This window comes from Phoca vitulina, unplaced genomic scaffold (assembly GCF_004348235.1).
Source record: "Phoca vitulina isolate PV1807 unplaced genomic scaffold, GSC_HSeal_1.0 scaffold58, whole genome shotgun sequence".
Lineage (NCBI taxonomy): Eukaryota > Metazoa > Chordata > Mammalia > Carnivora > Phocidae > Phoca > Phoca vitulina.
In genome coordinates, this window is record NW_022589761.1 from 3,720,024 (window position 1) to 3,743,949 (window position 23,926).

At 46.5% G+C, this 23,926-nt stretch overlaps 2 protein-coding genes and 1 long non-coding RNA gene across 3 annotated transcripts in view; 2 read left to right on the plus strand and 1 right to left on the minus strand.

The window, feature by feature from the left end:
- TDRD12 (tudor domain containing 12) overlaps positions 1 to 8,902 on the plus strand; it is an 82,087-nt gene extending 73,185 nt beyond the window's left edge. The window contains exons 29-35 of the mRNA XM_032390421.1: positions 740 to 912; positions 4,285 to 4,394; positions 5,648 to 5,708; positions 5,806 to 5,919; positions 6,004 to 6,157; positions 6,242 to 6,308; positions 6,736 to 8,902. Coding sequence (XP_032246312.1) covers positions 740 to 912; positions 4,285 to 4,394; positions 5,648 to 5,708; positions 5,806 to 5,919; positions 6,004 to 6,157; positions 6,242 to 6,308; positions 6,736 to 6,827 — 771 coding nt within the window. The 3' untranslated portion in view covers positions 6,828 to 8,902. The remainder of the gene's footprint in view (positions 1 to 739; positions 913 to 4,284; positions 4,395 to 5,647; positions 5,709 to 5,805; positions 5,920 to 6,003; positions 6,158 to 6,241; positions 6,309 to 6,735) is intronic.
- The window catches only part of SLC7A9 (solute carrier family 7 member 9), a 30,998-nt gene continuing 11,670 nt past the window's right edge, over positions 4,599 to 23,926 (minus strand). The window contains exons 10-14 of the mRNA XM_032390423.1: positions 20,114 to 20,210; positions 19,005 to 19,154; positions 11,472 to 11,646; positions 9,348 to 9,461; positions 4,599 to 5,396 (exon numbers count right to left, since the gene is read on the minus strand). Of these exons, the coding sequence (XP_032246314.1) occupies positions 9,397 to 9,461; positions 11,472 to 11,646; positions 19,005 to 19,154; positions 20,114 to 20,210 (487 nt within the window). The 3' untranslated portion in view covers positions 4,599 to 5,396; positions 9,348 to 9,396. The remainder of the gene's footprint in view (positions 5,397 to 9,347; positions 9,462 to 11,471; positions 11,647 to 19,004; positions 19,155 to 20,113; positions 20,211 to 23,926) is intronic.
- Positions 11,296 to 22,540, plus strand: LOC116623337. Its single transcript, XR_004297706.1, has 3 exons — positions 11,296 to 11,358; positions 15,275 to 15,418; positions 22,298 to 22,540. It is a non-coding gene; the product is annotated as an uncharacterized LOC116623337 (long non-coding RNA).

The window sequence follows — 23,926 nt, forward strand, 5'->3', positions numbered from 1 at the left end:
ATAGCTAAGGAAATGAAGAAGCAAATACAATCCACCTGGCATTCTGCTCCCATAGCTCGTGTGGTGGTGTCCATGGCACGGTGGAGGGGAGACAGACCCCCACACACTTCCTTCTCTCCCCAGACCGCTCGGCCCCCAGTTTGAGTGGAGAAAGGCTCTTCTGCCATTCCCAGATGGGAACACATTCCCGGTGTTCACTTAGGAAGGTGCTCCAGCTGGTCTTGGCCTGGCTCCCCACCCTGCTGCCATGAAGGGGATGCCCAGTCCTGGGTCTGCACCTCCCATCGACAGGAATCTCAGTGTTGCAAAACTTCATATTTTGTGTAAATTAAGATGGATGAGAATATTTTGGTTGCATAAGAAAACCAGTGGAGGAAACTGCCCAGAGCACAGGATTTAGGGCCATGGTGTAGGCCCTTTCTGGGCACCGACGTCTCTGAGCCTTAGGGTCCTCCTTGTTAAGAGAGATAAAAAGTTAGAAAGATCTAAGAATTTTGTGTGTGGTCCCAGCATTACAGGGAGCCCCCAACCCCAGCCCTCATCGTACTTCTGTAGTGTGGGAGTGGGCTCTGGAAGAATCTCACGTGTCACCTCAGTTACGAAATCAGCTGGAAGCCACTGAGGGAGGCCCATGAGCGCCCAGTGTGACAGTGAGATCGCAAGGTCACACGAGCGTTTTCTATTGATTTGAAAGTTCAAAGCCTGATTCCTGCAAATAGACTTTTTTTTTTGATTCAAGGTGCACATTACAAAACTTTCAAATTTGAAGACCTCTGTTATTGACTATAATGTTCGTACTGAAATTTTGTCGATGGGAATGGGCATTGACAACTCGGAGCATATAGAACAGCTGAAGACGTTACATGAAAGAGCTAAAATGCCACCTGATGAAGAAAGCCTGAGCCAGGCCCTGTAAGTGGGGTTTTGTCTCCCATTTGGAAGTGCGGTTTTGTAGGAATAGAACTCAGGAGCTTAGAGACTTTTTTTTTTTTATTTGGAGGTTGAATAGGTTACTGAGTCTCCATGTTTCCGTCACTCAGCTTCGATGATTTCTCAGATTTGGGGAATCTGATTTTATCCATACCCCAATGTACAGTTTTGTTTTTGGTGGAATATTATCAAACCAATCCCAAGTGTATGGTTTCAGCTGTATCTCTGACAGAGTAAGTTTTTGTTAGCTGTTGATCGACAGACAGAAAAGTCTACACGCTGTAAGTATAGGCCGGTGGATTTTCTGAGCACAGAAACCAACCCCGGATCAGAAAGTGGGCACGATCAGCCCCATGTCCTGCCGCTCCCTCCCCGAGGGCAACTGCTGTCCCGATTGGAGAGCACAGATTGCTCTCCCTGGGTTGTACGGTGTCTGACGGGAATCAAGCAGTGCGGCTCTCCTCTCCGGCTCCCTGAGTTCGGCACAGTTTGTGAGATTCATCCGTGGTGTGTGTGTGGCTGCAGATCATAAGTCCTTACTGCTGCATACGACTCCATCGTGTGAATGTACCATAATCGTACCATTTACCCATTCTGCTGCTGAGGGAAGACATTTCCCTGCCCTGGGCCCTTTCGGGTGGTGGTACAGTCGACGTTCTCCTACGTGTGTTTGGTGCATGGACGGAATTGCGGAGTCCTCCTTAGAGCTGGTGCCCAGTAGTGTTCCAGATCGGTTGTCCCAGCTGACACTTCCACAAGCCGGACGTGAGAGACAGTGGAAGTCCCTGGGAAAGTACCTGGCATCCCCCACGAGGCAGTCACAGAGCCGGCTCAGTTATCCCTTGATTCCGGGAACGGGGAGGAAGGTGCCGTGACTAGAGCAGAAACGCGGGGAGACCCGTAGGTGCGCGCGTCAGAGCCACCCTGGGTGGGATCTTGTCGGACCCCGGGGCCATTTGCAAGCCTTGGTCGGGCTCGCGCCCTGAGGAGGGGAGCCATGAGAAGGTGTTGCGCAGAGGGATGATTTAGTCAGAAGATCCTCGGCTGTGTGTTGAGAAGAGGCTGGGGTGGGGGACAGAGGCTGCGCCAAGAGCTCGGCACAGGGTGCCAGCGGCTTGGGCTGGAGCGGCTTTGTGGAGGTGGCCAGAAGTAGCTGGCTTCCGAATACAGTTCTGGGGGGGGTCTCATGGAGGCGCGCTGGCAGGTCCTGGGTCCTGACAGCCGGGACCTGGATAAGAGCCCGAAGGAGTGAGTGTCGAAGTCCGAGGGGGGCCCAGTGTTGGGAGGTGGGCGGCTGAGGGGACCCCGGAGGGGAGCCTGAGAAGGAGCAGCAGCGTCGGAGGAGGCCAGGGAGGGCAGACTCCCAGAGGGCGGGTGAGGGGTGTCGCGGAGCAGGGAGCCGTGAGCCTGCCACACGCCGCCAGGAGGCCCGACGAGTGAGCACGGCGAGCCGGCCACGGGGTCAGCCCGGGGCCCCTGGTGACCGATGAACGCAGCACAGTTTCAAAGAACATGGCAAAGGTTAAAATACTTGAACCTGAAGTTGTTAATTTTTATCTTAATGAATTTGAATGCCGTGGGATTAGGAGACACATCTGTTTTACACACTTTCAGGAAACAAAAATTGCTCTGTGCTTGCCTGTAAGATTTAAAAAAAAAAACAAACAAAGCTGTCGTTAGAATTTAGTAGATTCGATGAGCACGAGGCGCGGCCAGTTCTGTGAAACACAGCAGCTGCGCCTGAGCCCCGGCTCTGTTGCACGCTCGGCTCCGCGCGTGTGCAGCAGTCGGGCACACCTGTGGGCACACGCACGGGCCGGGCGTGCAGAGGGCCGCGTGGGAGGTGCTACACACGGAGCCTGCCCAGCAGAGACTCCATTTCAGGAGCTGGATGGGGAAGCCATGGTGGTAATCTGGGTCAGGAGGAGGAGAAGGGCGCCATTCTTACAGCAGGCTGGGAACGAGGACGGGTCCTGGGGACATGAAAGCTCTGGAAGCCATAGAGCTTGGTGACCGGCAGACGGCGGGGGTGTGATTATAGAATCTGAGCCCTGGGCAGGGAGGGTATTGGCATGGTGGACAGTGTCACGGTGCTGGTTGGGGAGGAGGAGATGGCGAGTTGGTTTGGGACACGTCAGATTGAAGGATTATGGGAAGCATCAGCCCGGAGCTCAGGAAAGCTGCTGGGGAAGACTCGTCTGCTGGGAGCGGAGGAGAGCCACCGTTCGGGAAGTGTGTGACGAGGAGGGATGGAACCCCAGTGGATGAGGGTCTGGTGGAGGAGAGGGAGCCGTGGTGGGCGAGAGGGGGGATGGAGGGTCTGGCGCTGCACTGTGGGGAGGACGGGGCCTGGGGAGGGGCCCCTGCCTGGGTGGTTGGAAACAAGATGCTGCCTCCACCATTTGTGGGGTTTGTGGGATGCCACTCACAGGCTTCATGTGTGTTGGCCAGAAGTCCCCTTGGAGACACACATGCACACCCCCCACGCCATAGATGTGTGTGTGTGTGCACGCAGGCGTGCGTGCATGTGTTTGCATGGGCTTGCTCCTTTAGGGCTGAGTTATCTCTGAAAGGATGTACAAAAATGAATTACGTTGTCGCCCATGACCAAGGCAGTGGGGTGGCTGGGAAACAGAGACGTGAGGGAGGTTTTTTGCTGTGTAAGACCTTTTCATTTATCTCAAAACATTGAACCACATAAAAGTGGTTATCTGCTCAAAAAAAAAAAAATTTTTTTTTAATTTTTAAAGAATGAGGCAGCCCTCTGTGTACTGATACGGAGTAATCTATCTCTAGTTATTAAGTATAATTGAAGGGGCAGAAAAGTGAATGGAGTCCGTTCTCAGGTGTGTAAATGGTGTGTATGTGTGTTTTAGATACAGATGGCATTATATGCTTGTTTATGCAAAGCGCGTTTCTAGAAGTAGCCGCACACTGGTTAAGGGGGTATCTCGGGGAGGAGGAGCTGAGGGACTAGGGTAGGGGTGCAGAGATGCTTTTACTTCCTCCTCTTTTATCCATTTTGAAGTGGGTAGCAGGGCTGGTTATTCTCAAAGTTAAATGAATTGAAAGAACTTTTTTGGTAAATGAGTTAACGCACTTATCGGCCAGTACGGATCGATGATCTGCTCTGGGCTCGCCACAAGGGGTGCAACAGGGAGCAGAGCTGCTGGCCCTGCCCCGCCCCCCGGGCGTGAGTCCTGACCCCGGGGCAGGTCTGACGGTAGGGTAAGCACCTCACCGTCTGGGCCGTCCGTGGCTGCCTGCCTTCCTCTTCTTGCTGGGACGGCCCCGTAGAGAGCCAGAGCTTGCTGTCTCTTCGACTCTGAGTTAACCTTCACCTCTTCCGTCCAGGGCGCCTTCTCCAGCAGAAGATGCTGCTCGTCCGCAGAGCCCACAGCAGGAGGACAGAGGCTCGGAAAGAGGTGCCGACTCCGGGGCAAAGCCAGAAAACCAAAAGCATGGTTGGTGATTTAATACATGGCTCACTTAGGGGCGCCTGGGGGGCTCAGTCGGCTAAGCGTCTGCCTTCGGCTCAGCTCATGATCCCGGGGTCCTAGGATCGAGCCCCACATTGGGCTCCCTGCTGAGCAGGGAGTCTGCTTCTCCCTCTGCCCCTCCCCTCCCTCGTGCTCACTCTCTCTCTCTCTCAAATGAATTAAAAAAAAAATCTTAAAAAAAAAAAAACATGGCTCACTTAAAATCATGAAAGCTTAGAAGTTTTCCAATGTTGAGGCTTTCCACTTTTAGATGAATTCTATAGATGGTGACATAAACTGGTATTATCTAACTTTCTGTTTTTAATTCAGCTTCCAGTGTTTTTTTAATAACTTTTGCTTTTTTGTTAATTGAGGTATAATGTTCATCCAGGGAAGTACCACACAGCTCATCAGAATTACTTACATGTGTGTCTGTGTCCACGGACCGCACCCAGATGAGGCGGCTTGAACATTTCTAGAGCCCCAGGAATCTCCCTACCACATCTTCCCCGCCTGAAACCCTTCCCAGGAACCACCATCCTGACGTCCATTGCCATCAGTTCCACTGAATTAGAAGCACAGAGTGTGCGCTCTTGGGGCCTCTCCCACCCGGCATTCTGTCTGAGATTCATCTAGGCGATTACAAGGAGTGGTGGCACCTTCTTACCGCTGAGTGCTATTCTGTGATCCAAACACACCCCGAGTTATTTATCCGTCCACCTGTTGATAGACACTGAGGCTGTTTTCAGTTTTTGACGATGATTAAAGCTGCTGTGAACATTCTTGCTCAGTCTTCAGATGGAAGATTCGGGGGCTTTAGACCAAGAAGTTCAAATGGTGTTGTTTTAGGAAGTGTCATGCTCAGCACTGGTCCCTCACATAGATCTGTGACCAGATGCCTTCTCCTCTGGTGGGCATCTCTCGGCCTCGCAGGTTAAGATGGCTGCCGGTGGTAACGCCGCTCCCTTTCAGAGTGATTTGACTTACCTGATGGTTTAATTATAGTATTTGTCAGAGCCCGTTTTTATTAATTCTACTAAATGTGGTGCATTTTAATTTCTTCTAATTATTGTTTGCGAGTGGATACTCGGAAATTGATACTCTTTGTCAATAGTTCCTCGACTAAAAGTTGCATGAAGTGCGAGAAAGTACTGATAGGTACGTGGAGTATACAGTTATGTATAAATAACTTACAGTTACGTATAAATAACAAACTTAACATTTGACTTTCTGCCCAGAAACTTTACCTGAAAACACAAGTGATTCTCCCCTTCACAGAACCACAGAGCCTCTGAAAAGGTACATCCCCCCATGACCGGGGTCGGCTTCCCTCCCCTTCCCCCGACCCCCAGTGAATGAATTGTGTGCCCGCGTAAGCCATCATCTTCTCTCCTAGCTTCCACCCACAGATAAAATGGTTCCAAAAAGATGATGTGGTCATACTGAAGATAAGAATAAGGAACGTAAAAGATTACAAATGTAAATATTTCCGAGATAGAGTCGTTTTCAGGTAGGTTCGTGTATGTCTTGTAGACCTACAATTGAAATCACTTCTACCATGTTAAAAGACTGGCCTTTCTCTCTGTACACCTAGTGGCTGGGCGGGAGAGAAGTTTTACTTGGCTGACATGGAGCTGCGGGCCAGCATAGTAAAGGACGCCTGCAAGTGCGCGATCACAAACGGGGAGCCTGTGATCACTCTTGCCAAAGAGACCAGGGGATCTTGGTGCAGCTTACTCAAACAGAGGGTGAGTGGAGATGAACCGGGGCTGGTCTCAATGCCCCGAGTGTGACTTACTCTGTCATTTAATGTCACCTCTTCTGTTGACCAGAATCCTAATGTGGCTTTTGATTTCGATCACTGGGAAGAATGTGAAGAGGACAGCCAGTTCCCCCAGGGTAAGATGGGGTGTGCCCACTTCCTGGGGAGTCGCAGGTGCCGAGTGCCATGGTTTGAGGACTGCGGCCCTTGGGGAAATGGGTTGTTACCGTGACGCCCTTGGAAATTGGTTTTCTCCTGGTGGCCGATCTTGGTGCTAAATGTTCTGGTTTGAGGAGGTATCAACTCTTAATTATAAGCATACCTTCTTACAACACTTCTACAGATTTTCTTCCTGGGAGGATAATTAATTTCTAAGCAGGCACATTTTACCTGCTCATTTCTTGCCTAAAATAATGAAAATGTAATGTAAGTCACAAAATAGAGCTCTAGAACCTAAGGGACTTTTTCTGCATTGGCCAAAATAATGGCAGGGTTCGGGGGTGGGGGAGATGTGCTAATGAGTCTGTAGTTAAGAGATTTTTCAATAATACCGAACTCTTGTAGTTGTGAATTCTAAAAACCTGCCGTGCAAAGTGGCAGAGGGGGCTGAGAACAGTGACCGGACATCGGAGGATGACGGAAGTGAGAGTGAATGAGCACAAGTCCGATCCAGAAGGGTGGCCCAAACTGCACACGGACAGATGGACACATCGTGTGGCTGGGAGCTCAGGAAACAAGCAGTCACGGCCAGACCTGTCTTTGACTTAAGGATAAATTCTGGCCAGGCGTCATCCTGGGGCACTGGGATTGGTACTGGTGAGAGACGGGGTGCGGGGACTCTGGGGGTGTGGGCTCTGGTCTGACCCGGGCCCAGAGTCCACCTGCACCGCCTCTCGCACGTAGCCTGTCCCCACACACTCACCCTGAGGGGCGGGGAGCACGGTGTGCCATTTGGGGGATGAATTGTCCTTTCCGGAGCTAGCCTGTTCACTTTTTCCCGGAGACCTGGCTGGTACCTTGCCGAAACCCTGGTGTTGTGCATATAAATTGAGGTTTCCGGTTTACGACTTCATGCTTTCTACCCCGAGCTGGTTGGGATTCAACAGAACGACCTGTGGACCTGTACTTGCAGTATTCTGGGGAGACTGGGGGCGACCCGCAGATCAACCAGGGGTGAGAGCGGGGTCACCTCGGCCGTCACCAGCCAGACCCGTGGCTTCTGGAGGTAGAGGTGCTGCTTCTGAAGCCCCGCCTGGCCCTGCACCATCCTGGGCACTTGGGATGAAGATTTCTCCTCGGTGGAAACAGAAGAGGACGTGGGGGGCGCCTGGAGGCGACCCTCAGAACAGCTCGGTGTGGGGAGCCCTCGCAGCACCCAGGACGCTGTCCGGGCATGGACCCCTGACTGCGGGAGCACCCCGAGCCGGACCTGCCGTGGTAGCCAGAAGAGCTGCAGAGGGGAGCAAAATGTCAGCCCTGTGTCTGTCTTCAGTAGGAGGCAGCAGCTTTGCTTAGAGGCCGGAAAGAAGGGTGACCGAGCGTGACCATCATTACTGCCCCCAAGACCTTTATTGTCACATGTCAGAAAGCACAGAGGTCCCAGTAGGTAAGCCACCGCTTGAACAAACTGTCACCAGGCTGTCCTGTGAGCAGGTTGGGATCACACTCTGACTCTCAGTTTCCTCATCTGTAAAATAAGACCTCCTGCTTGCTGCGTGGCCTCGCCCTGCTCCGGGGGCCACCCCGGGATGCCTGCCGGGCGGGGGCGCCGTGAGGGAGGCTGGCCCCGGGCCGCCGGCGGGAGGACGGGTGGGCAGCCGGGTGGTTGCCGCCGGGATTCCCGTGGGCTGCTTGGCGGGTGTCAGATCGGCCCATGAAGTACTGGAGTTGATTGTCCTTTTCCTGGGCTAAATCGGGCAGGCTCTTCAGGAGGTCGGAAGTCCTGGGGTCTTTGCTGGCGGAGGGAGGCTTGACTCTGCGGAGCTCTTGTAATGGCCTCAGCAGGTGCCTGTGGGTAGAGCTTCCGCGCTCCCACCGGGAGGCCTCTGGATGGGTGGCCAGGCGTCCTGAGTGGCGCTGCCTTGCCCTGTGACTGCTGGCCACCTGCTTATATTCACTCTCTTTTGTAAAACATAGCAACAATAAGAGCAAGTGATAGAGCTGCCTAGATCGGGGGTGGGGGGTGTCCAGCTTCTCTAGTGTTGTTCACAAATAGCCCGAGGGGAATCGTGGGGGGCTGGGCCAGATGTTTAAATCTGGATTTCTTTGTTTCAGACATTTAAATTTACCTATTGAAGTTCTGAATAACATTTTGTAGGACAGAGACAGTGACTTGTGAAATGTAAACAAATACCAATTTTTTTTCTTTTAATACGTATTGATTTCATGTTTGGGGAACATTTCTGAAATGCAAAGTAAAAGTACTTTTGTCTCTATGCTTCTAGAACTGCTCACAGAGTCAGTCGTGGTGTGAAGGTCTTTTGTAGTATATCAATAAAATTTGTGTTTTCACAGATGACAGTTCACTTTTTTTTAAACCATATTTTCCCTGAGTGCCAAATGCAAAACAGAATTATATTCACTACTGCCCTTTCTAGTTTGACCCGAGTGCCAGTGAAGGTTGGGGTGGGGTGCGGGGGGGGCCGACCCCCGATTGTGGTTCCTGTCGTGGGCACCAGGCTGTGGATGGTTCTGGATGGTCCGCTTTGCAGTGGGGGCCTTGAAAATCAGCCTGGGGTAGACCCGCCTGGTACATCCCGGGTGAAATACAGGGGCTCAGTACTTCGGGCGGGGGGGCAGGTAGTAAAACATTTACACTTTAGTCTGCTACAAATCTATTTCAACTGAAGCAAAAGTTTTACCTGTTTTATATAAAATATATATTTCATATATGTTATATATATATATGCCCTATTGATCACTGAGTTTAAGGAATACCCTTTATTTAGGTAGGTGTGACGTGCCTGCCCCTGGTAAGGAGTCCCGGCGTGGGTGGTCGTCTGCTGGGCCTGGCCGCCACATCTGCACCTGCTAACTTTAGTAAACGTCTGTCCTTCTCTCTAGAACCCCCACCCAGAGAAATGAGGATGTCTACAAATAACAATATTATGAACATCCGAATACATTTTTTTCTTAAGGAAAAACATGAGGAGGAAATAACCACAAATATCGCTTACAAAAATAAATTCAGCGCGGCTGGGATGAGGCTCCCGGAGGCCGGGCCCGTTACTCTGGAGCCTCCTCTGGCGGCACAACTTCCATCAGCATCTGGAGGTACATGGTGACGGGCTCTGCAGTAAAAGCAGAGCAGAAGTGCAGTTAGGGAACTATAATTAAAAGCTGGCTTCACCTCACTTCCCACCCTGGGGGGCTGTGTCCTCTGTTGGGGCCGGGCTCAGGGGACATGGGCTGAAGGTAGAGCCATGCTAGGAGCCACGGTGGCTCTCTGGAGGGAAGTTATTCCGCAGGAAAGCATTAGGAGCCTGCTCACTGTTCTACTCTGGGGAAGATAGGCACAACTCACTTCTGTGTCCTTACGTAACCACCGCTGACCGAGAGTTGAGTATTTAGTTGGAAAGCACTGAGCCTGCATCTTGCTTAAAAGCTAGATTGTTCTTTTCACCTCCTTAATTCCAGCTTCCAACGAGTTCTTGTAGGGAGCAGCTTGGCTAAGTTTTCTAAAGCTGAGAATTAAGACCTACTTTGTAACCCTGCGGTGGTGTCATCCTGGCTAGATTGTCGGTATGATCAGATCTAAGCTCACGGTCAGAGGCAGGGGAAAATGGCTGTTCTCCCAGCACCACACGTACTTTCCTACCTACAGTAGTGTGTGTGCAACCCTCTCTCAGCCTAGGCCTTCGATCAGAGTATAAAGAGGTTGGGCGGTGGGGTGAGCTCTTTCAGGAAAGGAAAAAGTCCCTGGTGGAAATAATAAAGCCCTATTTCAGGTGTGGTTTCACTTCGCTAATCAACATGAAACAGATTTTCTCTTGCTTATTATAACACCGCTGTCGGGTTTCACCAGTGAGGAATGCAGGCCATGCCAGGATCTGAACAGCCCAGGCTGGAGAAAGGCATTCCCAGTCCCCGCTGGCTCAGTCTAAACAAAGTCTCAGGGTCAACCTCACTGCCTTCCAGTTGGGTTTTGCTCTTTTGTACCCTGCGTGTCTCCCGGAGTTGCATATATATATATGCAGGATATATATATATATATATATATATATATATATATATATATATATATGTAGAAACCCCAGAGGAGTGCTGAGGGGATGGTTGTGCTTTCCCTGCTCTCTGTTCAGACAAGCTGAAGGAGAAGGGGCAGATGTTGAATCACATTTACTCCATGAACATTAGGCGGCTGTTGTATAGATCCGGAGTGAGACTGTGCAGCCCAATTCCTGCCTTGTAGAAACAGTACGGGGAGACGGAGACCAAGAAACAGGTCTTCAGGTAGTGGATCACTGATGGCCTTGGCCCCCGGTGGCCATGGGGTGCTGGCGCTTCCCTGCGGTTGAATCTACGGCACGGGGCACGGCACTGAATGTCCGTGTGCTGTACCGAGTGCTCCTGATTGAAAGTGGCTAATGTAGCTGAACTTCTAACCCACAATTGGCCTACAGTAGATGAGCAGCCGGGACTGCTGAATGGTGAGCAAGAGCTAGGGCTTCGGCATGGGAAGGCTCGGGCTCTCGTCCCAACACTGCTTGGGTATCTCTGGGATGCTGCTGGGCCTCTCAGGATGTCTGTGTATCAGGCAAGAAAAGGTGGTGCTCTGAAGGTTGGATGCAAAACCATGTGAATATGCTTATCGGTACTGAACCACACACTTAAAAATCATTAGGATGGGGCGCCTGGGTGGCTCAGTCATTAAGCGTCTGCCTTCGGCTCAGGTCATGATCTCAGGGTCCTGGGATCGAGACCCACATCGGGCTCCCTGCTCAACGGGAAGCCTGCTTCTCCCTCTCCCACTCCCCCTGCTTGTGTTCCCTCTCTTGCTGTGTCTCTCTCTGTCAAATAAATAAAAAATTTTTAAAGAAATCATTAGGATGGTCAATTTCATGTTATGTGTATCTTACAATGAAAAAAAAAACCATGGTGATTTCCCTTCCTACTTGTTTACAGTAATTGACGGGAACAAAGGCAGAGGCCCCAGGTGGACCCCAGAGGTGCCCCACGGAGGAAAAGGTGAGATTTGCTAGCTGCATGAGCTCCTGCGATAGGGAAGGACAGGTGAGGTTGTGGAATGCGGTTGCCTGTCTGTGCTTCGCTAAGAGAACAGTCCCTCTGTTGGTACTTACTTGTGATTTTCTGAGCCCATCCAAACTTATAGTGGACAAAAAGGAAGTAAAATATAAGGCCGCTCAGTATAAATAATACACAGTAGAGATACTCCATTGCAGGTTCGCTGATGATTGGGGCCACAACCAGAAACACGGATATGAGGGTCACCAGGATGGGGATGAAAATGGGCACCTGCAGACAAACAACATGGTGTCATGACCTGGCCATGGGCATTCATTGTCTTCCCGAAAATTTTCATCCCAAACCAAACACTGCTACAGAACATATATGATGAGCTCCTTGTGCCTGTCCTCCAATTTCAATAGTTATAATTTTGCCAATCTTGTTTCATCTAGTCTACCTTTTTTTTTCTTTTCCCTAGAATATAAAGAAAATGTCAGACATTGTGTCATTTTACCTGTGAAACCATTCAGTATTCACCTCTGAGGAGGACGTTATGTTTTAACATGTTTATTCCCTCCTCTCTTTTCTTTTACCTTGTCATTGATTTGTTGTAGGAATTGGATGATTCATCCTAATAGAAGGTCTTAATTCTAGCTTTGCCTGAGAACTTGCTCCTCTGTCCCTCAGATTTCCCGCACGCGGGTAGTTGGATCTGGAGGCAAGCATACTTTGTAGCTGGAGCCATATGCTTCCCCTTGTAACACATCACGAGGCCCTTATGTCCCACTGTCCCACCTCTGAATTGCCAGGGTCAGTCCGTGGGTTCAGGGGCTGGAGGAGAAACCAGGACCACCGGATCGGGACTCCTCCATCTTCTGCAGGGAGCGGTTTTCTTTTAGTTGGAAATGGCACTTAGAAACCATAATCTGGGGGATTGGAGTACTCATTGTTCTTTTACAGGGACAGAGAAAAAATTTTTTTTTCGAGAAAAAATTCACAAGTTCATACTGATATTTCCAATTCATTGCATTTCTTTCCCTTTAGACTTCATGTCTTTTTTTCTTAACGCTTCTGAAAATCTTGGTTCTTAATGGCTTTAGCGTAATTACTCACTTGCTTTATCCTGTAATGTGCCTGTAATAAATAGGCAAAGTAACTGTGCCAGTTCTACCACTACTATAAGTATGGTATGAAGTGTAAGAGTTCTTGTTCTTTTTAATCTCAAACTATAGCCCACAAGGGAGATTCATTCAACCTACTGCCCTTCGGTTTTTCCCTGTGTGGTGGTGTCATTTACTTATCACAGAGTAAGGTTTCTTATCTCCATTTGTTTTCAGTTTTGAGGGATTTGTTTTTTCCCTTTTATCTTAATTTTTAAAATAATTTAAAACTTTTTTTTGATTTTAGTTTTTTTCTTCCATTATTTATTTTTGAGAATAAATAGAAGCACAACCATATACACACACACACACGTTCATCTTCCACTACCCCCAGATAAAAGCTAGCAAATACATACTGGGGAGTTTTGTACTTTGCTTTTTCCTAATATATTCCAGAGATAGTGCCATAGTAATACACAGAATATTACTCCTCCATCTTTTCCTGCTGCATCACACTGTACTTTGTGGATGTATCAAAATTTATTTGAGCAAGTCTACCATTGACTGGCTTTTGGGTTGTGTGGAGCCTTTTGCTAGTACAGCAAATGCTGCAGTAAATAACCTTGTATATATATTATACCTTGGCCAGTATCACCTTGGGGGTAGATTACCTCAAAATGGGGTGGCTGGGTCAAAATATAAGTGCAAATGTGAAATTGCTAGATATTGCCAAGTTCCTCTCCTCCCCACCACCTCCATAACAGCTCCTCCATTTGTATTCCAGCCACCATGTGCGAGAGTGGGCTGCTTCCCCGTGGCCTCACAAGAATACAGTGGGGCCAGAGCCTGGGATCTCTGCCTGTCTGGTGGGCAAGCAGGGGCACCTCATCAGAACTGTGGCCTGCATTCTCCTATTAGGGGCGGGGTGGGGTTTGTTGGGGTTCATTTGCTTCATTTTTAAGTGTCATTGTAGTTTCTCTCTGAACTGTCCTTTCATTTTTTGTTTGTTTATATGATCAGTCCATTTCAGATGTTGGTAATTCCCGTCTCCATTTTAGGAACTCTTTTGTGATATTATTGCCAATATTTTCCCCCATCTGTTATATATATGGGTTTTTAACTTCTCTTTTTATCAATGCCCAAATTTTTTTGGTGGGGTTATGTTTGTCCATTTTTTCCTTAGTAGTGATAGATTTTGAGTCATAGGAAAGATTTCCCCCATTTCTGGATTACAAAGCAATTTATATAATTTATATTTTCTTCATCAGCACCATAATATTTAAATTTTAAAGCCTTTATATTTTAATATCCTCTCTTCTGTTTTGGTGGCTATTCTTGCATCAATTTGAACTTTGTAATCAACTCCTGCAACTCTAGGAAAAAAATGAGATGTATCGTGATCCCATTAAATGTCTAAATTAAAAAACAGTGACATCTTGGGGTGCCTGGGGAGCTCAGTTGGTTAAGCATCTGACTCTTGATTTAGGCTCAGGTCATGATCTCAGTGTTATGAGATCAAGCCCCACGTTGGGCTCCGTGCTGTGTTTGGAGTCTGCTTAAGATTCTCCCTCTGCCCCTCTCCACCACCACCCCCTAAAAAATCAAACAAAAAACAGTGACATCTTTATGACACTGATTTTTCTTAAGAACATGTATGAATTTTCACTTGTTCAAGTGATCTTTTCTTTCAGAAGAATTCTGCAACAACTTAGAGGCCTCACCTCTTGTTGAGGTTATGGCTAAGCACTTGTTTATTATTTGTTTTGGGGAATGAGGTGCTCTCTTTGTTATCTTTCAATTGGATGTCATTTTTATAAACAAAAGCTATTGATTTCAGTGTATTTCTTTGCTTTACAGCATGGAGCCCAATGCAGGGCTTGAAGTCACAACCCTGAAATCAAGACCTGAGCTGAGATCAAGAGTCGGACACTTAACTGACTGAGCCACCCAGACACCCTGTTGATAGAAATAATCTGAAAAATCAATAAAACAACCTGTACCTAACCTTTCACTTTAATTTTTTTAAAAAATATTTTAAGTAATCTTAAATGTCGAGTACACTCGACATGGGGCTTGAACTCACAACCCTGAGATCAAGAGTCACACGCTCTACTAACTGAGCCAGCCAGGCGCCCTTGTAGCTGACCTTTTAAAAAATGAGAGGAAGAAAATAAATGAAATAAGAACACAAAAATAAGAAACAAAAACAGGGAAATAATCTCCAGAACATAGGAATTTAAAAAAAAAAATAAAACTAATTTGTACAACTCCATATTAAGTAAATGTGATGAAATGGACAATTTTCTGGGAAAATGTAAAGTTACTAAAACTAACCCCATCAGAATCCAAATTCTCATCAGAATCCAAAATCCAGGGAAGTTCCAAAAACCAGATGATCCAATTAAGAATCTTAAATTCTTTTTTGTTTATCAATTCCTTATACACTCTTTTGGTTTTCTTTGTTCTTTCTCTTGCTTTTTGAGTTGCCTGTTTAATTTGTTTTCATTGTTATTGTATTTAATGCAACAAAACTTCCTCAAAGCACTGTTCATAGTAACGTCTTATTATTTTTAGGAGTTTATGTACTTTCATTTCCTATTGGACTGAAAAGTTGAAATTTTTTACATTAATTTCCTGTTTTATTGCATTATAGACAGAGAATGTGGTATGTCTTTATTACTCATGTTTTATCAAGGTTTTCTTTGGGGCATTTGTCAGTTTTCAGACATGTCCCGTATGCACTTGAAAAGGTGTGTTTGCTGTTTTGGGGATTCAGAGTCTGGAACGGTCCCTAAGATCTGCCTTGTTCTATTTAGGGCTTGTCACCTGTACCAGTGAGATGTCTGGGTCTGTCTTGGACTGAAGGGAGCCCCGTTAAAGCCCGCTGTTAGGGTGTGTGTCTGTGTCTCCTTGTACTTGCTGGAGTTCCTGCTTCATAACAATGACTGCTGTGTGATTTGGTGAGTAAGTTTTCATGCCCGCCATATCTTTATTGTGCGTTTTAGCTGTTAGCATCACTAAAGACACTGAAGTGTCTTGTGCTTTGGGCAGTACTGTCGTCTGATAAGATCACAACCCCTGTTTTAGGTGTATTTTCATTTGCTTGGTATGTATTTTGCTTATCCTTTTTTCTCACAGCTTTGTAAACCTGCCTGAAAAATCTTTTCCCTTTAATGATTGGTTTAGGCTCATTTAAACTGAATAAGCCAGTTTCTTCGTGTAACTGACAAGTTTGGGCTCCACACTGTTCTCTGTTCCTATATGTAGGCTTCTGCTTATTATTAGTTTTCTGCCCTTAAACAATAACATTCTGCGGGGAAAACTCTCACCTGAGGCCCATTTCTTTTCTTTTATTCTATTTTTTAAAGATTTTATCTATTTATTTGACAGAGAGAGCACAAGCAGGGAGAGTGGCAGGCAGGGGGAGAAGGCAGGCTCCCTCCTGAGCAGGGAGGTAGGGGTGTAGGGCTCAATCCCAGGACCCTGGGATCATGACCCCAGCCGAAGGCAGACGCTTAACTGACTGAGCCACCCAGGTGTCCCCCATTTCCCTTATTTTATATGGGAAAAAAAAGATCATGTATCACAGGAAACCCCAAATTCCCAACCAATGTCCTCAAAGATAACTAAAACACAGTAAATGTGTATAAATACCCAACGTGCTCTATACCAGGAAGTAAACTGCTTTAAAGGTGATTTCCTGCTGACCAACCAGTTAGCGTGGTTGTAAACAAGTGGTTACCTTTGATGAAGTGACACAGTCTCCCAGCATGAGTGACACATGACTCATTTGTCAGGGCGCCTACACACAGCTCTGGATTGTGTTGGATTTGGAGTGCAATTTGAAACTTTCCTCACACATGTCTTGAAAATACCATATTACATTTTGGGATTTAAATATTAATAATTATTAAATAATTAAATTAAGGGGCGCCTGGGTGGCTCAGTTAAGGGTCTGCCTTCAGTTCAGGTCATGATCCCAGGGTCCTGGGATTGAGCCTCGCATCATGCTCCTTGCTCAGTGGGGAGTCTCCCTCTGCCTTTGCATCTGCCCCCCGCTTGTGCTCTCTCTCTCTCAAATAAAATCTTTTTTTAAGAAATAAAAGACTCGGGACGCCTGGGTGGCTCAGTCGGTTAAGCGGCTGCCTTCGGCTCAGGTCATGATCCCAGGGTCCTGGGATCGAGTTCCACATTGGGCTTCTTGCTCGGCGGGGAGCCTGCTTCTCCCTCTGCCTACCTCTCCCGCTGCTTGTGTTCTGTCTCTCTGACAAATAAATAAATAAAATCTTTAAAAAAAAAAAAAAAAAGAAATAAAAGACTTCATTTAAAAAATAATTAAACCAATAATTTAATAATTATAATTGATAAATTTAAATAAGTCTTGATTTAATAATTACTATTAGTTTTCCTATATAACTAGTAGCTAGAAATGGGAGTATTAAGGGATTTATAGAGTCTACAAAGTTTGGGGTGTTAAAAACTAATAAGCGAAAAGAACCCTAATATGCATTCTACCAAGAAAATGTTAACCAGGATGATATTCTGATTTGTTTCCCTATTGGCGTCTTCATATAGCAGGTCTTTTATGATCTGGTCTCTTGCATATGTGTGTGTGTATATTTATTTTGGATGTATCTTTTGGAATCTATAAATGCTGTTTTTGTTCTGAGAGTTACCATTATAAATAGTAAATATCACACCTTACTCTCCTCTTTTTTACATACTATCTATAATAAGCAGTAACAGAGTTAGCTAGGGATTCTTCCCTTTCCTCCTCATGTCTAATTTTAGATGGTAGCTTAGGGCAGTTTCCTTGGCATGCTTTCCTTAACTGGCACACTTTCATATGCTTTCTCTTCCATTTTTGTCGTAGGATATTGTCAGTGCTTGATATTTGCATCCTTGTTGTGTCCCCTTTATCTCCCATCATTTATTCCAGTTCTGTAGTTAAGTGTATTCACCTTGTGCCACTGACATTTTGGTTTCTGAAGCTTGTTCTCTAGATGATTCCTCCTGAAGATCTCCTGTAGCCATCCATGCCTTGAGATGTTTCATATTGGTAACTTTATTCTTTTTTTTTTTTTTTTAAGATTTATTTATTCAAGAGAGAGTGAGCATGCATGGGAGGGGGGAGGGAGAGAGAGAATCCACAACAGACTCCCCGCTGAGCACAGAGCCTGACATGGGGCTCGATCTCACAACCCTGAAACCAAGAGTTGGCTGCTCAAACAACTGAGCCACCCAGGCACCCCTTGGTCACTTTATTCTTTGAGGTCAGTTTGGATATAAAATCTTTGGCTTACATTTTCTCTCTTTGAATACCATAAATATGTGCTCCACTATCTCAGGGTATGAAGTGTTGCTGATGAGAATCCTAATCCCTATATTAATTTCTTTCCTTTATAAGTGAATTGGGGTCTGGGAAGGGCATGAAAGGAGGAGTAGATACCCAAAGCATGATCTTTTAAAGCTCCATAATTTAATCAGAATATAGTTCCCTGTTGCCCATTCTAGCTCAGATTCTCCAGTGATGCCGTATGCCTTCTGGTATGTTGGTTCTGGTCCCTTCCTTTCATGGTCCCCTCCCACTCTCCCACCTGCCCCAGGAAATGTTTTTTGAATTATAGTTCTAAAGAATTCTATTGTTTTGGGGCGCGCCTGGGTGGCTCAGTCGGTGGCTCAGTTGAGTGGCCAACTCTTGATTTCAGCTCATGTCATGATCTCGGGTCATGGGATCGAGCCCCATGTTGGGCTCCTCGCTCAGCGAGGAGTTTGCTTGAGGATTCTCTCTCCACCCACCGCCCTGCTCATTCTCTCTGTCCTCCCTATCAAATAAATCTTTAAAAAAAAAAAAAATTCTGTTGCTTTTATTTTCTTCTTCAGGAGCTCCAATTATACATGTGTTAGAGCCTTCTTTCCCTATCTTCGTTATTTTCTCTCAAATCCTTTTTATTTGTTTGAGGGGTTTTGTGCAGATGAAAAATCTATTCTACCATCATGATTTTGCCTGCCAGATAACCTGATCGAGGTGGGACTGCCAAACTCCATGTCTCAGCTGACTCTGGAGATTTGGTGATAGGCTACCGGGCCAGAAGGACAACATCCTGTTCTTGTTCTATTTATTTAAGCCCTCAGCTTCCCTACCTTGTTCTTGTAAGAAGAACAAGTTGTTGCAGTTGTTGTAAGAAGTCAATCTGCAGTTGTTGTAAGAAGTCAATAGTACAGTTGTTAACAAAACAAAGCAAAAGCCTCTAACACAAGCAAAACAAAATAAATTCTTCTTGCATTGGCATATAGACGTACTCCAGCTGTGCAGGGAGGTGGCAGGGAACCCCAGTTTGCAGATGTAGATTATTAGTGGTTGCCCACACAGGAATGGGTCTAGGGCCAGAATTCAGGAGCAAACACCACTCTAAACTATGATGTTCAAGGGCACAGTAGAGTCAGGTTGGAAATAGAAAGCATGCCCCTAGATTTTCAAGTACTTACTTTTAATCCATTTCAAGGAATCAAAGCCACTCGTGACATCTGGGGCACAAAACCTACCTTGATAGGCCTTTCCAGGTCTTTCTTCGTAAACCTCATCACAACCAATCCCAGAATCGTCAGGCCATAAAACAGCCATGCGGCAAAACTGAAGTAATTGACCAATGAGTTTATGTCACCAGGGATGATATAAATAGTCGCTATGATACCCTAGTGGAAGGAAGAGTGAATTCTTAGGTCACAGGATCCCTGTCACGTCACAGGAGACTGAAGAAGCAGTGTCTCCTGTGAATGAACATGCCAGCATGAAAGAAACCTATGCATCCCATTATAGTTGGGGTTAAACCAGGCTTTGGCTATGGTGAGTGCTCTCCCTGAATCCTGATGGAAAGGACTTGGAAAATGTGTGACTCTTTGAAGTTGCCATTTTAAGCAGGGGAAAAAACAAAGTATGCATGTACACCACACCAGCTTTCTGATGGTAAATGTTCCTGCCAGAGAGTCTTCGTCAGGGGAAAGGGCCCTGCCTGGGCTGCGACACTCAGCCTGTCTCAGCCTGGTCTGGACCCGCCTTAGCTGTGTGGCCTGGGCCTTGTCCCAGGAGGCCTCTCCTCATCTTCAAAGGGAATAGGCTGATGGAGAGTAGTGCTTCTCCTTCGGGGTGGAAGGAGTCTGGCCCCGAGGCTGGGCTTGGACGGTCCGCAGGTGCCAGGGACAGTGGCACACGACCAAGGACTGTCAGCCACTGAGGAACTCCAATTAGAGGATGTCAGAGGGCCTCTACTGCGCAAGGGCGCCATGACGTCTACATTATGGGGCCATAACAAGTACTTATCAGTAACCACCTCATGAATGCCTTATTCTCCTTCTCTGTAAGCTAGTGGGGTTTTGTATAGTTTGTTACCAGGGACCCAGACATACGGATGTACATGTAAGGAGTGTAGAGGGTAGAAAGTTGGAAGAGGCAAACAGTGTCTTTCACGGACAAATTCAGAACAAGGAGCAGCCGTGTTGGGCAATGTTTGAACTGTCATGGGCTTTTTAACCTATTTCATGTCGAGGAGCAAGGGAGCCTGGGCCATGTGAAAACCACTGCGCTTAGCAATACCGGGTTCCTCCAGGGCCCCTCTGCCTTTAAGGGGGTGTCTGCTGGCAGAACTCATACTTACGTAAAAGATGATGGCAGGCGCTGGAGTCAGGCGCTTGACACTGATGTAGGACAGCACTTTGAGCATGTGGCCTTCCCGGCCCGCCACGTACACAAGTCTGAAAAACAGTAACGGAGGCCTCATGGATGGGCGTGCGGCTGTTGTACCGTCACTGGGAGTCACTACCAAAGCCGCGGAGACAGGGACTGAATTGGAACCTGGCATCTTCAGTGGGAGGTGGTCTCAGGGAGGTGAGTGAATTTTGGGGAAGTGAGTGAGGTGGTTAAATGCCCCTGAGAGCGAGGCATCCTGGTGCCGTGGGTCATCTACATAGGTGAGAGCTGGGGGTGGCTTAGGGTTTGGGTAGGACCTTTCAGGAGGAGACACCTACTCCTGTGTCCTCAAAATTATGCTTTCACGTAAGGGAAAAACCAGTCCGGGACCAGCGGACCCCCCTGCTTGGAGCAGACAGAGGCAAACACAGAGGCGCCTGGTACTTCCTAGATCCACGCTGTACAGAATTTCCATATTAAACAAAAAACCCAAAAGATGAATTAAGGGTGGGTCAGCAGATGCAAACAAATGGCTTAGTCCCCCCACCCCCACTCCCAAGAACTCCTGGTGATTCAGAAATCTGAAAGACTATGTTTAAAATGTTGAAGAGAGAAAAGGGGGGAAAAAGCCAAACAGAATTTTTAAAAAATAAAAAATTACCATAATTTAAGAATGTAATCAACAGTTGTTAATCTAGGTTCAAAGTGAAAAAAATACATTGGAAACTAGATCTGATACCACCTCACACCAGTCGAAATGGCTAAAATTAACAAGTCAGGAAACAACAGATTTTGGCGAGGATGCGGACAAAGGGGAACCCTCCTACACTGTTGGTGGGAATGTAAGATGGTGTAGCCACTCTGGAAAACAGTATGGAGGTTCCTCAAAAAGTTGAAAATAGAGCTACCATACGATCCAGCAATTGCACTACTGGGGATTTACCCCAAAGATACAAATGTAGGGATCCGAAGGGGCACTAGCAGCAATGTCCACAATAGCCAAACTATGAAAAGAGCCCAGATGTCCATCAACTGATGAATGGGTAAAGAAGATGTGGTATATATATACAATGGAATATGACTCAGCCTTCAAAAAAATATCTTGCCATTTGCAACAACGTGGATGGAACTAGAGGGTATTATGCTAAGCAAAATAAGTCAATCAGAGAAGGACAACTATATGATCTCATATGTGGAATTTAAGAAACAAAGGATTATAGGGGAAGAGAGGAAAAAATAAAACAAGACAGAATCAGAGAGGGAGACAAACCATAAGAGACTCTTAATCATAGGAAACAAACTGAAGGGTTGCTGGAGGGGAGTGGGGGGATGGGGTAACTGGGTGATGGACATTAAGGAAGGCACATGATGTAATGAGCACTGGGTGTTATATAAGACTGATGAATCACACTGATCTCTACCTCGGAAGCCAATAATACATTATATATTAATTGAATTAAAATTTTAATGTTCTAATCATAATAAAAGATACTAGGTCTGAGAGGGGCGCCTGTGGGGGCTCAGTTAGGTGTCCGACTATTGATTTTGGCTCAGGTCATGATCTCAGGGTCATGAAAGCAAGCCCCACGTCGGGCTCCATGCTCAGCGTGGAGTGTGCTTAGGATTCTCTCTCCCTCTGCCCCTCTCCTCACTTGTGCTCTGTCTCTAAAGAAATAAATACAATCTTTAAAAAAAAAAAAAAAAACTAGATCTGAGTTATGAAGGGTAGAGAAATGGAAAATGTAGACAGGAAATTGAGAGAAGAAACAAGGAGAAGCCCAAGTATGTTGAATGGGGTAAGGCAAACTGGAAGAGTAGAGAGCTTTCACGGAACTGAAAAACAGCTTTCACATTAAACCCAGCTCAAGATAAAAACATACCCAGATACAAACAGTGTGGAAGGAAAAAAAATTTCTTAAGCTTCCAAATTTAAAAGATAACTACAAAATTAGGACAAGCAGAACGATAGCAGACATGGCATGAGACTATGTTCAAAGCGATGAGGGACATTGGTTTTCGGATTCCGGTGCTGTATGGCTCAACTATCATTCAGGACTAGGGGCAAAATAAATACATCTGTAGGTGAACAATAACTACAACACATTTTCTGTTCTCCGGTCCTCACTGGAAACTATTTGGTCTACTCCAACAGGCAGAAAGAAACTGAACTCAGGCGTTGATTGAAGAAGCAGGTGTTAAGGAAACAGCAGTAAAACATGTTGGCATGGATGTAAGTACATACATTTTTAATTCTTGTCAGGATGAACTTTTTCTGGAGGGGCGGGTTTATAGACAAGGTGCAGCTCATCTACTGGACAGTGCAAAAGGGGGAGCCCTCACAGGAGAGGGGGGAGAATGGAGATGCTGACAGACTCTCTTAGGTATTCGAGTTAAATTTGAAGGGTAATTGCTAAAAGAGAGAGAGAAAACTTCCATATCAATAGAAAAAAGAAAGGACATTTGATGGATAATAAATCAGGATAAGATTTTTCAAAAGCCAAGAAAACACAGTATGTTGGAAATCAATCCCACTGTAATAGGAATCACATCAACTGTGGTCAGATGTTGCTTGCCCGGGAAGGAGACAACCTGGGGGGTTGTTGAAAGAGACACAAGCCAAAGCCCCATGATGCCAAGGGTGGAAGATACAAGGGGTGGGATGTGTTACCCGAAGCAGCAGCCTAGAGCCTGCAGAGTCCTCAAGAGCAATATTGTACAAAACAGAATTTAAGGCAAAGAGAGTTCCCACTGAAAACAGAAGCCGTCTACCAAGAAGATGCCAAAACTGGAGCCCTTGAAACATAGAAGGCCAAACTCAACATATCCACTGAGAGCAGGAGATTTGAACAGTCAAGGCACAAGCTTGACGATGATATAAAAATCAAGAATGTAAACACAATATACCTTATTTTCAAGACCCTAGGAAGCATTTATAAAAACTGCAGTAAGCCACTTCAGGGAAGGCATAAAGCTTCTAAAGAAGTGAGATCATTGGGGCGCCTGGGTGGCTCAGTCGTTAAGCGTCTGCCTTCGGCTCAGGTCATGATCCCAGGGTCCTGGGATCGAGCCCCGCATCGGGCTCCCTGCTCAACGGGAAGCCTGCTTCTCCCTCTCCCACTCCCCCTGCTTGTGTTCCCTCTCTCACCGTGTCTCTCTCTGTCAAATAAATAAATAAAATCTTAAAAAAAAAAAAAAAAGTGACATAAAGATCCCACACTCTGACTACAATACAATAAAATGAGAAGTGAGGAATACATAGGCCAAAAGAGCCTGTCTGTTTAAAACTACATATTTGAGGGGCGCCTGGGTAGCTCAGGTGGTTAAGTGTCTGCCTTTGGCTCAGGTCGTGATCTCCAGGTCCTGGGATCAAGCCCCAGTCGGGCTCCCAGCTCAGCAGGGAGTCTGCTTCTCTCTCCCTCTGCTTATGTTCTCTCTCATAAACTTTTAAAAAATAAATAAATAAAACTACATATTTGAACTTTGAAAAAGACATAAACATGGCATCGAGTTAGTTCCCAGAACAAGCCCATGAAACTGGGAGGAAAGGAGTCTCCAGATGGAGGGAGACAGACTCCAGGTGGTGCTGTAACCTCATGCTTTAAACCCCTCAGCGCTCACAAATCTCTCGTAAATTCCATGGGCTCAGAAAGCAAGCGGACACTTGGAACTGGACACAGTCATTGCAAGTGTGGCTGGAGGGCTGAGCAGGCAAGGAGGAGTGGAGCACGGACATGGGAGCACTGGTTTTTCCCGATGTTACCTGAGGGGGTTTGGGAAGCAT